This window comes from Arachis ipaensis, chromosome B10, assembly GCF_000816755.2.
Source record: "Arachis ipaensis cultivar K30076 chromosome B10, Araip1.1, whole genome shotgun sequence".
NCBI classification, from domain to species: Eukaryota; Viridiplantae; Streptophyta; class Magnoliopsida; order Fabales; family Fabaceae; genus Arachis; species Arachis ipaensis.
Window position 1 is genome coordinate 10,721,687 of NC_029794.2, and position 12,265 is coordinate 10,733,951.

A 12,265-nucleotide genomic window follows, 5' to 3' on the forward strand; every position below is an offset into this window, starting at 1 on the left:
AAGACGATTATACCACATTCGTCTAGATTACTTTAGACCATATAAAGATCTTTGCAATTTAATCGAGTATAATCCCTGCGAATATTCATTGGATGGTTTAGATATCTTCAGTCCTTCAGGGACTTTCATATAGATATCACGATCTAATGAGCCGTATAAGTAGGCTGTTACCACATCCATTAAATGCATATGTAGTTTATGATATGCAGTTAAACTGACCAAATAACGCAATTTTATCGCATCCACTACAGGGGAATACGTTTCTTCATAATCTATACCGGGCCTTTGTGAGAAACCTTATGCCACAAGTCGGGTGTTGTAGCGCACAACTTCATTTTCTCATTTTGTTTTCTCACAAATACCCATCGGTATCCAACAGATTTTACCTCTTCTGGTGTACGAACTACAAGTCCAAAGACTTCACGTTTTACAAGTGAGTCTAACTCAGCCTTCATGGCTTCTTCCCATTTTGGCCAATTATTCCTTTGTCGACATTCTTCGACTGATCTTGGCTCAAGATCCTTACTTTCATGCATGATATTTAATGCCACATTATATGTAAATATTTCATTGACAATTGTCTTATTTCGGTCACATTTCTCTCTTGTAAAGACATAATTTATCGAGATCTCATCATTTTCACAATTTTCAGGTACCTGAACGTCTTATTGCGTTAAAACTATATCAGAATTTTGGACAACTGCAGGTGTCTCTACTATATCTTTTTCAACAGGGATTGTATTTATCTCTTTTTTTTCGAGAATTTTTGTCTTTAGAACCGACAGGCCTGCCACGCTTCTGGCGTGAATTTGCTTCAGTGGCTACTTCTCCTACTAGAATATCAATTCGAATTGGGGCATTTTTTACTGGTATATAAGATTTGGTTATTCTCTTTGTATCGGAAAATGCATCAGGCAATTCATTTGCTATTCTTTGCAAATGTATAATCTTTTGAACTTCTAGTTCATATTGCCCTGATCGAGGATCTAAATGCATCAACGATGATTCATTCCAATTAAGTTCCTTTTTAGGAAGCTTATTCTCTCCCCCTAATGTTGAAAATTTTGATTCATCAAAATGACAATTCGCAAATCGGGCTTTAAATACATCCAGTTTGTATCTCAAGATACCTACTATAGAGGGGGAATCATATCCAACATATATCCCCAATTTTCTTTGGGGTCCCATTTTGGTGCGATTAAGTGGTGCAATGGGAACATATATCGCACACCCAAATATTCTTAAATGGGAAACATTTGACTGCTGGCCAAATGCTAATTGCATATGAGAGAACTGATGGTAACTCGTTGGCTTCAAACGAATAAGTATTGCGGCATGTAAAATAGCATGCCCCAAACCGAGGTAAGGGTCTAGCAATTAATTGGAGGCGTTTAATAAGTGATTCTGCTAACCCATTTTGTGTGTGAACATAAGCTACTGGATATTCAACACTTATTCCATTAGCCATACAATAAGCATCAAAAGCTTGGGAAGTAAATTCACCAGCATTATCAAGACGAATTGCTTTGATTGGATTTTCTGGAAATTGTACTTTTTATCGAATAATTTGAGCCAGTAATCTCGCAAACGCCAGGTTGCGAGAAGACAATAAGCACACATGTGACCACCTCAAAGATGCGTCTATTAAGACCATAAAATATCTAAAAGATCCACATGGTGGATGAATAGGTCCACATATATCACCTTGAATCCTTTCTAGGAATTAAGGGGTCTCAAATCCAATCTTTACTGGTGATGGCCTTAAAATTAACTTTCCTTGAGAACATGTAGCACAACAAAATTCACTAGATTTAAGAGTCTTCTGGTTCTTTAGTGAATGTCCATGGGAGTTTTCAATAATTCTCCACATCATGGTTGTTCCCAGATAACCCAATCGGTCGTGCCAATTTATGAATTCATTTGAGCTAGTAAACTTCTGATTTACAATGGCATGTGATTCAATTGTACTAATTCTAGTATAATACAACCCAGATGAAAGTAATGGTAACTTTTCTAATATAATCTTTTTATTTGAATAATGGATTGTGATATACAAGTACTCATGATTTCCCTCATTCATTGTTTCAATATGATATCCATTTCGGCGAATATCTTTGAAATTCAACAAGTTTCTCAGAGACTTGGTAGATAATAGTGCATTATTTATTATGAATTTTGTTCCTCCGAGAAATAAAATTATAGCTCTTCCGGAGCCTTCTATCACATTGTCTAAGCCAATAATAGTATTAACATATTCTTCTTTTGGCATAAGATGGGTAAAATATATCACTTTTGAGAATGGTGCGTGAACTTGCACTATCCGCAAGGCATACATCTTTATTATGTATCCTTGCCATTTTCTTCAAAGATAAATAATAATAAAATGAGTAGTAATACATGCACAGTCAAATTGAATTCTTGATTAGAATTATTTTTCTAAGAAACACTGTACATAATGTCATATACTAAAATTTTATTTTAAAATTTGACACATTTAATAATTTCAAAATTCATAAACATTAATATTTCATTATTTATATACATTATATTTGAAACTTAAATACATAAAAAATAAAACTTAACAATAAGTTCTTTACATTATTTATTTATATGGATACTTAACAATCCCACATGTTAAACTATTCCATCATTGATCAAATGACCAATATTTCCTTCAGGATCCTCAAAGAAATCAGATACATCATAATGAGTGGTGGAATTTTCGCATCATTTGAAACAAAATTCGTTTCCTTTCCTTTATCGTCATTTTTCAAAGATACTTGATAAAGATCGACTAGGTGCCTTGGTGTACGATAGGTACGCGACCAATGGCCCTTTCCACCACAACGAAAACACTTATCCTTTGTTGATTTATTTTGCCCAATATTTCTTTCTTTATTCCACTTCTAGTGAGATCCTCTCTTTTGAACATAATTTCTTTTCTTTCCATAATTTTTTTTATTGTCAAAACCTTGCCATTTACCTCTTTTAGATAATGATTTGCCGCATTTACTTAAGGAAATAGGACGGCGCCAGCTGGGCGTGCTTCATGATTCCTTAGAAGTAATTCATTGTTGCGTTCAGCAACAAGAAGACAAGAAATTAACTCAGAATATTTTTTAAAATATTTTTCTCGATACTGCTGCTGCAAGAGCACATTCGAGGTATGGAAGGTCGAGAAAATTTTCTCTAACACATTGGGCTTGAGGAAGTATCACCGTCTTTTGATGATTGTACCTTTCTTCAAGGTCTTTCCATAGATCTACAGGATCTTTTAATGTGAGACACTCATTTTTCAATCATACGTCAAGATGACACCGAAGAAAAATCATGGCTTTGGCTTTATCCTTCTGGGATATATTATTTTCAGCCTTAATAGTATTTCCAAGATCTATTGAATCAAGATGAATTTTAGCATCAAGTATCCATGATAAATAATTGTTTCTAGATATATTAAGAACATTAAATTTAAGATGAGAGAGTTTTGACATAATAAAAACTTTTTACCTGGAGTCTTCTAAAATTTGGTTAGAGTCTCATGCTGATAACGTGTTATGAAATAACTAAATAAGGAAGAGGTAACAAATATAAAATAAAGAAATATAAAGAGAGAGAAGAGTGTGTCACTATAAGAGAGAGAGAAAATTTTATTGATTGTTCGTGTATATATGGCCTCAGATCATGTCCTATTTATACATGCATGAAGTATTTATTTTTCAACCTTCATTTAATGTGATTCTCTTAAAGATGGGCATCCACATCCTTCATTTTTATCACAACACTTTTCTCCAATTTCATTGTTAATTTTTATTATGATGACTTAACGAAATTATTATTGTCCGCAAAAAATTTCAATCTATACCAAATTTTAAAATTGACAATTAAGATAGAATGACCGTTTGGGTAGATTCATAAATATTTTTTTTTATTTTTATCTAATAAAAAATTCCAACATTAATATTTGATATAATTTTTTAAAAAATGTTAAAATACTTATAAAAAAATAACTTTTTTCTTTTTTTATAATAATTTTTTTTATCATTCTCCTTTTCAAATCTTTACTTTTAAAACTAAAAATTTAAACACAAAATAATTTATTTATAAACTATTTTTAATATAAATATTTATTATTTAAACTATTTTTAAAAAAAAAAACTTAATTAAAAATTGAGTCTAAAGTCTAAACCAACCATCAACATAAAAGAAAATTATAATACTTGGGGTATAAGTTAACATGTTTGGGGGAAAAATGGAATGCGCAGAAGAAGATTAGGGCAACGTCAGCATGGAGTATATGTATAAAAGCATCCCTGGGCGTAGCTGCGTCTTCTTCTTTCTGAAGCTCAAGGACTGCAACTGCACATCTCGGCAACGGCTCTTATATTTAAATTTTTTTTTTAAAAAAACTGAATTAAATTATTTATTCAAACTGGCCTTTTAGATTGCGTTTGGAAAAAAGACTCATACTGAAACACCAAAATTAGGAGACAAAAACTGAAAAATTAAAATTAAATTAAGTCTTTATATTATATTTGATGTAAAATATATATAATGCACATAACTAAGTTATGTCTTAGAATCTTACTTGGTTCAAGATATTAGTTATGTCTTAGAATCTTACTTGATTCAAGATAAATATAACGATAAAATAAAAATACTAAAATATATTTTGTTATTAAAGAAAACGTTAAAATTCTAACTAACGTCTCAAAAAATTTCAGTCTCATGTTCTCTTTTTTAGAGGCCCAGAAAGGACTAAAATTTTGTGTCCTAAAATTTTAGTTCCAATACTAAACACAATACTAAATCTCATTCTTGGAGTCCTAGTCTCTCAAACCAAACACTACTTTAGAGACTAAATCCAAAAATCAAGGAAATTCCGCGTCCAAAAATTGTGGGGGGAATAAAGAACACAATGAATTTTGATCATCAGCATTTGCAAATGCATGTTACACATTAATTACATACATGACCCCAAAATAGAAAAAGATATAAAAAGACTAGTATTCCTCTAAACAAATGAATCTGTTGTATACCCGGTACAAATGAACAAAATTTTACAACGCCTCTTTCTGACGGGTTGTGGCACAAGTGTAAGACGAAAAATCCAAATGAGAAAGCAGGACAAGTGTGCTAAAAGAGACCTGTTAAGAGCTTATTCCCGTTTGTCCTCCTCCTCCTCTGACTCGTTATCTACATCCAAGTGTGCGTCCCTTCCGACATTCTTTTCTTGCTTGACCATACTTAGTTCACCACCTTGACCTTCATGCTTTCCCTTTGTTAAAGACTGAGCTTCTTCATCATCTGATTCTTCTCCCACTTCCTCTGAATATGCGTACCTATCAATAGTTGGCAGAGGGAAATCAAACACAATCATCGAGTCTACTCTCTAAAGCCACTACACGATGTGATGCTTATTTTCACACACTCGGACAGATTAGCTAAACAAAATTATAGGAAAATTACTCGGGCATTAAATAAAGTAAAAGGAAGACAATAAATAGTTCTAATAAGAGAGTACATTCATTTGAAAATTATGCTGTTACATAATAAAATTAAATTAAATTGAGATCTTACTTGCAATGTCATAATTGAAAAACCCATAAAACCCAAAGAATAACCTGAAAATAATCTAAAGGAGAATGCTCCCGGGATACAGTTTGCATTACAATAAAGGTTTTCTCTTAGGCAAGGCAATCACATCAGAGATTATGTAAATCTTAAAACAACAGCCAACTTCTGATGGGATTAATTTAAGCATTCATTCAACATAGAGATACAAACAAGGAAAATCGTTCGGAGAGACGGAGGAAAGTTATGTTAACATGTTAAAGTTACAACTCACCTTTGAGAGCTTTGGGATGGGGCCCAGAGGTAACATATAACACACAGTAATCCAAATGCCAGAATGTCCCAGAAAGCAGTGATGATCCAAGCACTCTGCCAACGCTCATTGAAAGGATCTGTGGCTTTGAAGTATACCTGTAGAAGCAAGTGTAACAACATGGGTGATTCCAACATATAACAAATTGGAAAATGGATATTACATGGCAATAAATTACCATTAGGAACTTGCTGTAACAGCAAATGGAAAGTATATCAACAAATGGGAAGCCAAACACAATCAAAACCAGAAAAAATTGTGCCTGGCTCACTGGCTGATGTAGGATGCAATGCAAGGCTGATGTAGTACAGGACTACAGGTTACTTCACCACTTTGAAAAATGACAAAACTACCACCATTTGGACAATTTCCTAATCAGTGGGAATGAAATTATATGCAACATTTGAACCTATTATTCAAATCCTAAGCCTAGAAACAAAAGAAACACACATACATACATACATACACAAAAGGCCATTTCAGTTATTGGAAACTAACTTTCATGTTATATTGCCTTACCTCATATCCTATCCAAACTACTGAGGAGATCACCGTTACTGCTAAAGCATTTGAGAACTTTCTGTAAATATCTAGCTTAACAGAACTCCGTTTAGCCTGAAAAAGCAGATAGCAGAAAAATATCAGTTTTTTAATGCTAAACAAAGTGGGAATGTCGAAACACAGAAATTTAGTGCAATGCTACAATAAAAGGCACTTGAGGCTATGATACCTGTAACTGTTCCAATGTTCTTGAAAGTGATGTAAAGATCCACAATATCAAAAATGCATCCAAGAAAGCATCAGGAAGAACTAGAAGTAGCCTTGCCCTTCCAGATACATCATTTATGGTCCCCACATATTCTGTAATATTCAGCAATTCTGATGCCAGAAAGTAAGTAAATCCAAGTAAAAGAACCTTTGAGGTAAGACCCCCAAGGGTGGGTCGCACAACACCATAACCCATTGAAACACAGAGAATAAGAAGTCGTGAAATTGCTTTTCTTATAGCCCCAACAGTGACAACCAATGTTGTGATCCCGACAGGCCTCATTCCAGTATTGTTGAAATTGACATACTCCAAATACCAGAGAAACATCTCAAATAACCCAAGGGCAATGACAGCTGTGATACAGTGCTGAAGTTGCAGTACATCATTCCAAAATCTCCAATACTGAAGGAACCAAATGATGCTTAGGCAGACATAAGCAAGTGTCATAAATACATAGAACTTCTTTAATGGGGCCATCCTACCAGGCAAGTACCCATCAGGGTTTTTCCAGATCGTCTTTCCACTCATAAACATATCCTTGAGATTGGGGTCACAAGCTACAAAAATTAAATTATACATTCCAGTCTTTCTAATGGTAACCCCCTTAGAGTCTAGATTTGCAGTTTTGGATTTTCCCTTGAAACGTACATCTAAAATGACAGGCCAATTGATGTCTGTTGCAGAAGGTCTTCTAAGAATCTCTCCTTGCTTACAACCTTCTATTTTAGCTAAATCAGCAGTGCAACAGATTGCCCGTTGTCCACCATAAGCAGAACCACCTATGTTATCTCGATCAGCAGCCTCAAAAATTATAACGTGCACTGGCCCAGTACCACGCTTGGCAGCAGTTCTGGTTCTCCAAAAGGTGATATTCTCAAATCTACCTCCCAAAAGAAACAAAGTCAGTGTTCTTGGTTCTTGCTTATGCTAGGCACATGATTCAAAGATGAAGGTAGACATATAAATTATCAAATCCAAACGCAGTATCTAATAAAACTGAAGAAAAACATGTTATTTTTCATGCTTTCATTTTGCTTTCCAGAACAACGTATATCTTTCACATTCCATTCATCCCTTGGTTAAGAAAGACTCCAACAAGATTTGAGCAAAGGAACAACTAACAGGTGAGAGATTCATCCAAAAACATTAACCTAAGTACCAGCTCATATCTTATCTGGGCAGCACCAATCATAAATATGCAATGTATCTACGATTCCAAGAGATTAAATGAAGCCAGAGGAAACAACATTCAGTAACACTAATTTGCTTCACTGCAAAATTCAGCTCTAACTGATGGCCCGTCAATATGTGCAACTTAAACAGAACAACATGATCAACTGCCATGGTGATGTTAGAGTTAACACTCAATTTGTTTTCTCCTATGCTTTAAATAGTTGATTAGTACCTAATTCCATAGAAATTCACGAATCCACCAAAATCGGACATAAGCAACACTCGATTTTCCGTTTTCTTCCCCTACCGTACAAATCAAAATTAAGATCAAGCACCATCAAAACCATGCCACGAACCAAACACTTAATCTAAGCTATGAACTCGCTCTTCGGTAACTACTTGTATCAATTAAAGTTAACGCTCAGTCAGCTGGTTAAAAAGTTAGTTACAGCAGATTTACAATCCAGTATTACTCTCAGCTCGAGAATGCAATCAACTCTCTAACTAACACTGATTAGTCCAACACAAATCACGAGAGAGAGAGAGAGAGAGAGAAAGAGAGAGAGAGAGTACCTGATATAAGCACGGCCGTTATGGATGGAGTTGGGTTTGGAGGGCGAAGCAGCGGCGGGGAGAGAAGCGACGATGCCCTCGCTGCCGCCGGAGAGAAGGTAAGAATTTCCGACATCGATGAAAGGCTCGCGATGGTAGACGTGGATGGACGCAAAAGAAGTGAAGAAGAAACAAGATATGAGGAGTGAATGCGCGGCGAAGAATGTGGATCTGAAAGATCCAAATGCTGAATCCATGTGAGTGTGTGTGAGAGAGAAGAGTGAAGGCACCGCCATGTCGGTAACGTTCGCTGCAGCGTCACTCTCCGGGGACACGACTTTGCTTCACGCGCGAGATCGTGCACGTGATTGTTCCTACATTGCACTGGGCTCCATGTTTTTTGTCAGGACACTGGGCATAGCTCAACGCAGCTCACCATCCTATATTGGGCCTTGTTCCAATATCAAAACAATTTGCCCAACTTTTTTGGTGAACCTTGCCCAAGTTTAATAGGGTCCAAGTCAACTGATGCATATTACACAACAAAAATATACAACAAACCTAACTTGAGTTGGTCGAGCACTTTTTAAGTTTTTATGTTTGGCAACTTTTAGACTCTCTGAATACAAAAGTATTTTCACCTCTAAACATAGATTCACATAAAGCTAAAAATTGTAGTTTGTGCGTTCATATTGATGGTGGTTGGTTACCATTGAAAAATTAAGTAAAAAAATTATTTCTTTTTTATCAACTATATCTTTCATTTTTCTTCTATAAAAAAATACAAAGTAACCATATACTTTTATATTAGTTCTTTGGGGTTATTGTTTTTTTTTTCATCAAGATCTTTTAAATTTGTTTTCATCACTGTCAAGATAAATATTTTAAATTTTTTTATTATTTGTAGTACTTTTTTTTATATTTTGATTTTTATATTTTTTATTGTATTTTTTTATTTATATGATAAATATTTTTATATTATTTTTTTAGTGTTCTATATATATTCATATAGTTTTCATATATTATTTTTGCTTTTGATATGAAAATATATTTTGCTAATTTTTATATGTTATTTTTATTTTAGTCAGTAAATATTTATTTTATTATAAAATTAAATAATAACATCTATTCAAATATCTAAAGTAAAATGATAAGATAATATAAAAAATATTTAAATTGATGTTTCTTTTAATAATTTTTCATTTAAAAGTAATTTTGAGGAATATAATCCAAACAACATTTATTTTACTATAATTCATTTTGATATAAGAATTGCCAAACATAAATCACGTTAACACAAACTAATTTTTCATCAAAATTAATTTTATACAAACTTTCGTTTGTAAACTGTAATCCAAACACACATTTAATGACTAACGACAAACTCTTAAATGAAACTTCAATTCTCGATGAATTAATTCTTGACCTGTCGGGATGGGAGATACAGTGAACAAAAAAAAATATACAATAGAAAAAACCTGATGCATATTTATAAGTGTTATTTTATATTTTTATTATTAATGTTTATTGTATATGAATAAATAATTACTAATTAAATTTTAAATTCGTAAATTGTAAGACTCAGAACCTTTGAAAAGTCTTTTTATGATCAAGTCTCAAATCATATGGTTATTTATAGCCTTAATTTCAGAAATTATTTTATTAAAGGTAATTAAGGCAAGTTTCGATTTATTGAATTTGAGATAAGTTATGATTATTATCCAATTTTATAATTATTTGATTATTTTCTATATTTGAATTATAAAGTTGATAGTTATGAAATAATAAGGATTTTATACGATTTGGATTAGATAAGTAATATTTTAAATATTACTATTGCTATTTTGGAAAAATGAAGAAAGTAAGTATATTATTTCTAATTATTTGATTTGGACATTTTATTGAAAGTAATTTGTAAAAAATTGATGAGCAAATAGTATTTTCTATATACCTCTAGTGTTGGATTTAATTTGGGTTTCAATTACCATATTATTCCCAACTTTATTTAAAATTATCAAAATGCCCCTAACCCTAATTTTATTCAAAAACCCTAACCCTAAAACCCTGACCCAGTACCCGTTTCCCCTCTCTGAACCAGCAGCAACAGCTGCTGCCCTCTAACCTAAACACACACACAGTATCTGAAGGAAAAGAAAGGGAAGGTAGAATCGGGAAAAAGAAGAAGGGGGGAAGGGGGCTTATACCGCCGTTCAGCTCGCCGTCACTATGTCACACCTTGCCGTCGTGCCTCATGCCTCACCAAGGAAGTGAAAGTCGTGTGAATAACCTAGAAGAAAAGAATCTTGACATGACAGGTTTAACTAGTGAGCAATGGAAGGTATTGGTTGATATGATCAGCAAACAAAAATCAGTTGAATCTGAGAAAATGGCTGGTAAGAGAATTTGGGATTTGTGGATCATCGATAGTGGTGCTTCTAACCACATGACAGGTACCTTGAAAAATTTGTGTGAAAAAAGGACCATTCCAGGATGCCCAGTGGGGTTGCCTGATGGTGAGCAGGTGCTTGCTTGCAAACAAGGAACTGTGGTTCTTGACGGAGGACTTCAGTTGAAAAATGTCCTTTATGTACTAAAATTAAAATACAACTTGCTTTCTGTACCACAATTGACTGATGAAGAAAACTGTGTTGTACAATTCACTGACAAGCTATGTATTATGCAGGACCGCACTTCGAGAAAGATGATTGGAGCGGGTGAACAGAAGGATGGGCTCTATTGGTATCGTGGTGTGCACAAGGCTCAAGCAAGTCATGTCAAAGTTGAAAATAAATTGACTCTGTGGCATAAGAGATTGGGACATCCATCATTTAAAATTGTGCAAATGATCCCCAATGTGAGTGACAAATGTACTAGTGAAGAGGTGAATAAAATTTGTGAAATTTGTGAAAAATCCAAACAAATAAGAGATAAGTTTCCATTAAGTGATAGTCATGCTTCGAGTATTTTTTATTTGATTCATTGTGACTTGTGGGGGCCTTATAAAACTCTGTCGTCATGTGGAGCCTCATATTTCTTAACTGTTGTGGATGATTGCTCACGAGCTGTTTGGATATATTTGTTAAAAGAAAAGACGGAAGTGTCTGTTACATTGAAAAATTTCTTTGTTTTGGTTGAAAAACAATACAATAAATGCGTCAAAATGGTGCGATCCGATAATGGAACAGAGTTCATGTGTTTAAAGCAGTACTTTATGCAACAAGGAGTGATTCATCAAACTTCGTGTGTCGGAACTCCACAACAAAATGGAAGAGTAGAGCGCAAGCACATGCATATTCTAAATGTTGCCCAGTCCTTGCAATTCCAAGGTAATCTCCCTATTGAGTTTTGGGGAGAATGGGTTTTAACTGCCGGGCACCTAATCAATCTCACACTGTCCTTAGTGTTGAAAGAAAAATCCCCATATGAAATTATTCTTGGAAGAGCTCCCAGTTATGAACACCTGCGAGCTTTTGGTTCTTTGTGTTATGCTCATAACCAAAGTAGGAAAAATGACAAATTTGACCGTCGAAGTAGGAAATGTGTATTTGTCGGGTATCCATTTGGGCAAAAAGGATGGAAGCTGTTTGATTTGGAAAAGAAAGTTTTTCTTGTCTCTCGTGATGTCCATTTTATTGAAGGTGTGTTTCCTTTTCATGAAGCCCAAAGAGCAAACTCACGAGTTGACCAAATTGAGCCCCTAATGCTGGAGCATGTTTTTGAAGAGGACACTCCAATTAGGTCAATTTCCACTTCCCCCACAGCTGAGCCCATTCCTCCAAATCAAAATAAGACTCTAGAACATTCACCCACTGCTCCTGACATCCAAGACAGGGGGGACATGAGCTCTGAGACAACCCAGACGAGGACGTCGTCATTCCCTCCAAAAT

At 34.3% G+C, this 12,265-nt stretch overlaps 1 protein-coding gene across 1 annotated transcript; it reads right to left on the reverse strand.

Moving 5' to 3' along the window:
- Positions 4,832-8,689, reverse strand: LOC107623455 (transmembrane protein 87A). Its single transcript, XM_016325719.2, has 5 exons — positions 8,400-8,689; positions 6,615-7,533; positions 6,404-6,499; positions 5,846-5,982; positions 4,832-5,339 (listed from the first exon to the last, which is right to left on the reverse strand). The coding sequence occupies exons 1-5, from the start codon at positions 8,672-8,674 to the stop codon at positions 5,156-5,158; spliced, it is 1,611 nt and encodes a 536-aa protein (XP_016181205.2). The 5' UTR covers positions 8,675-8,689; the 3' UTR covers positions 4,832-5,155.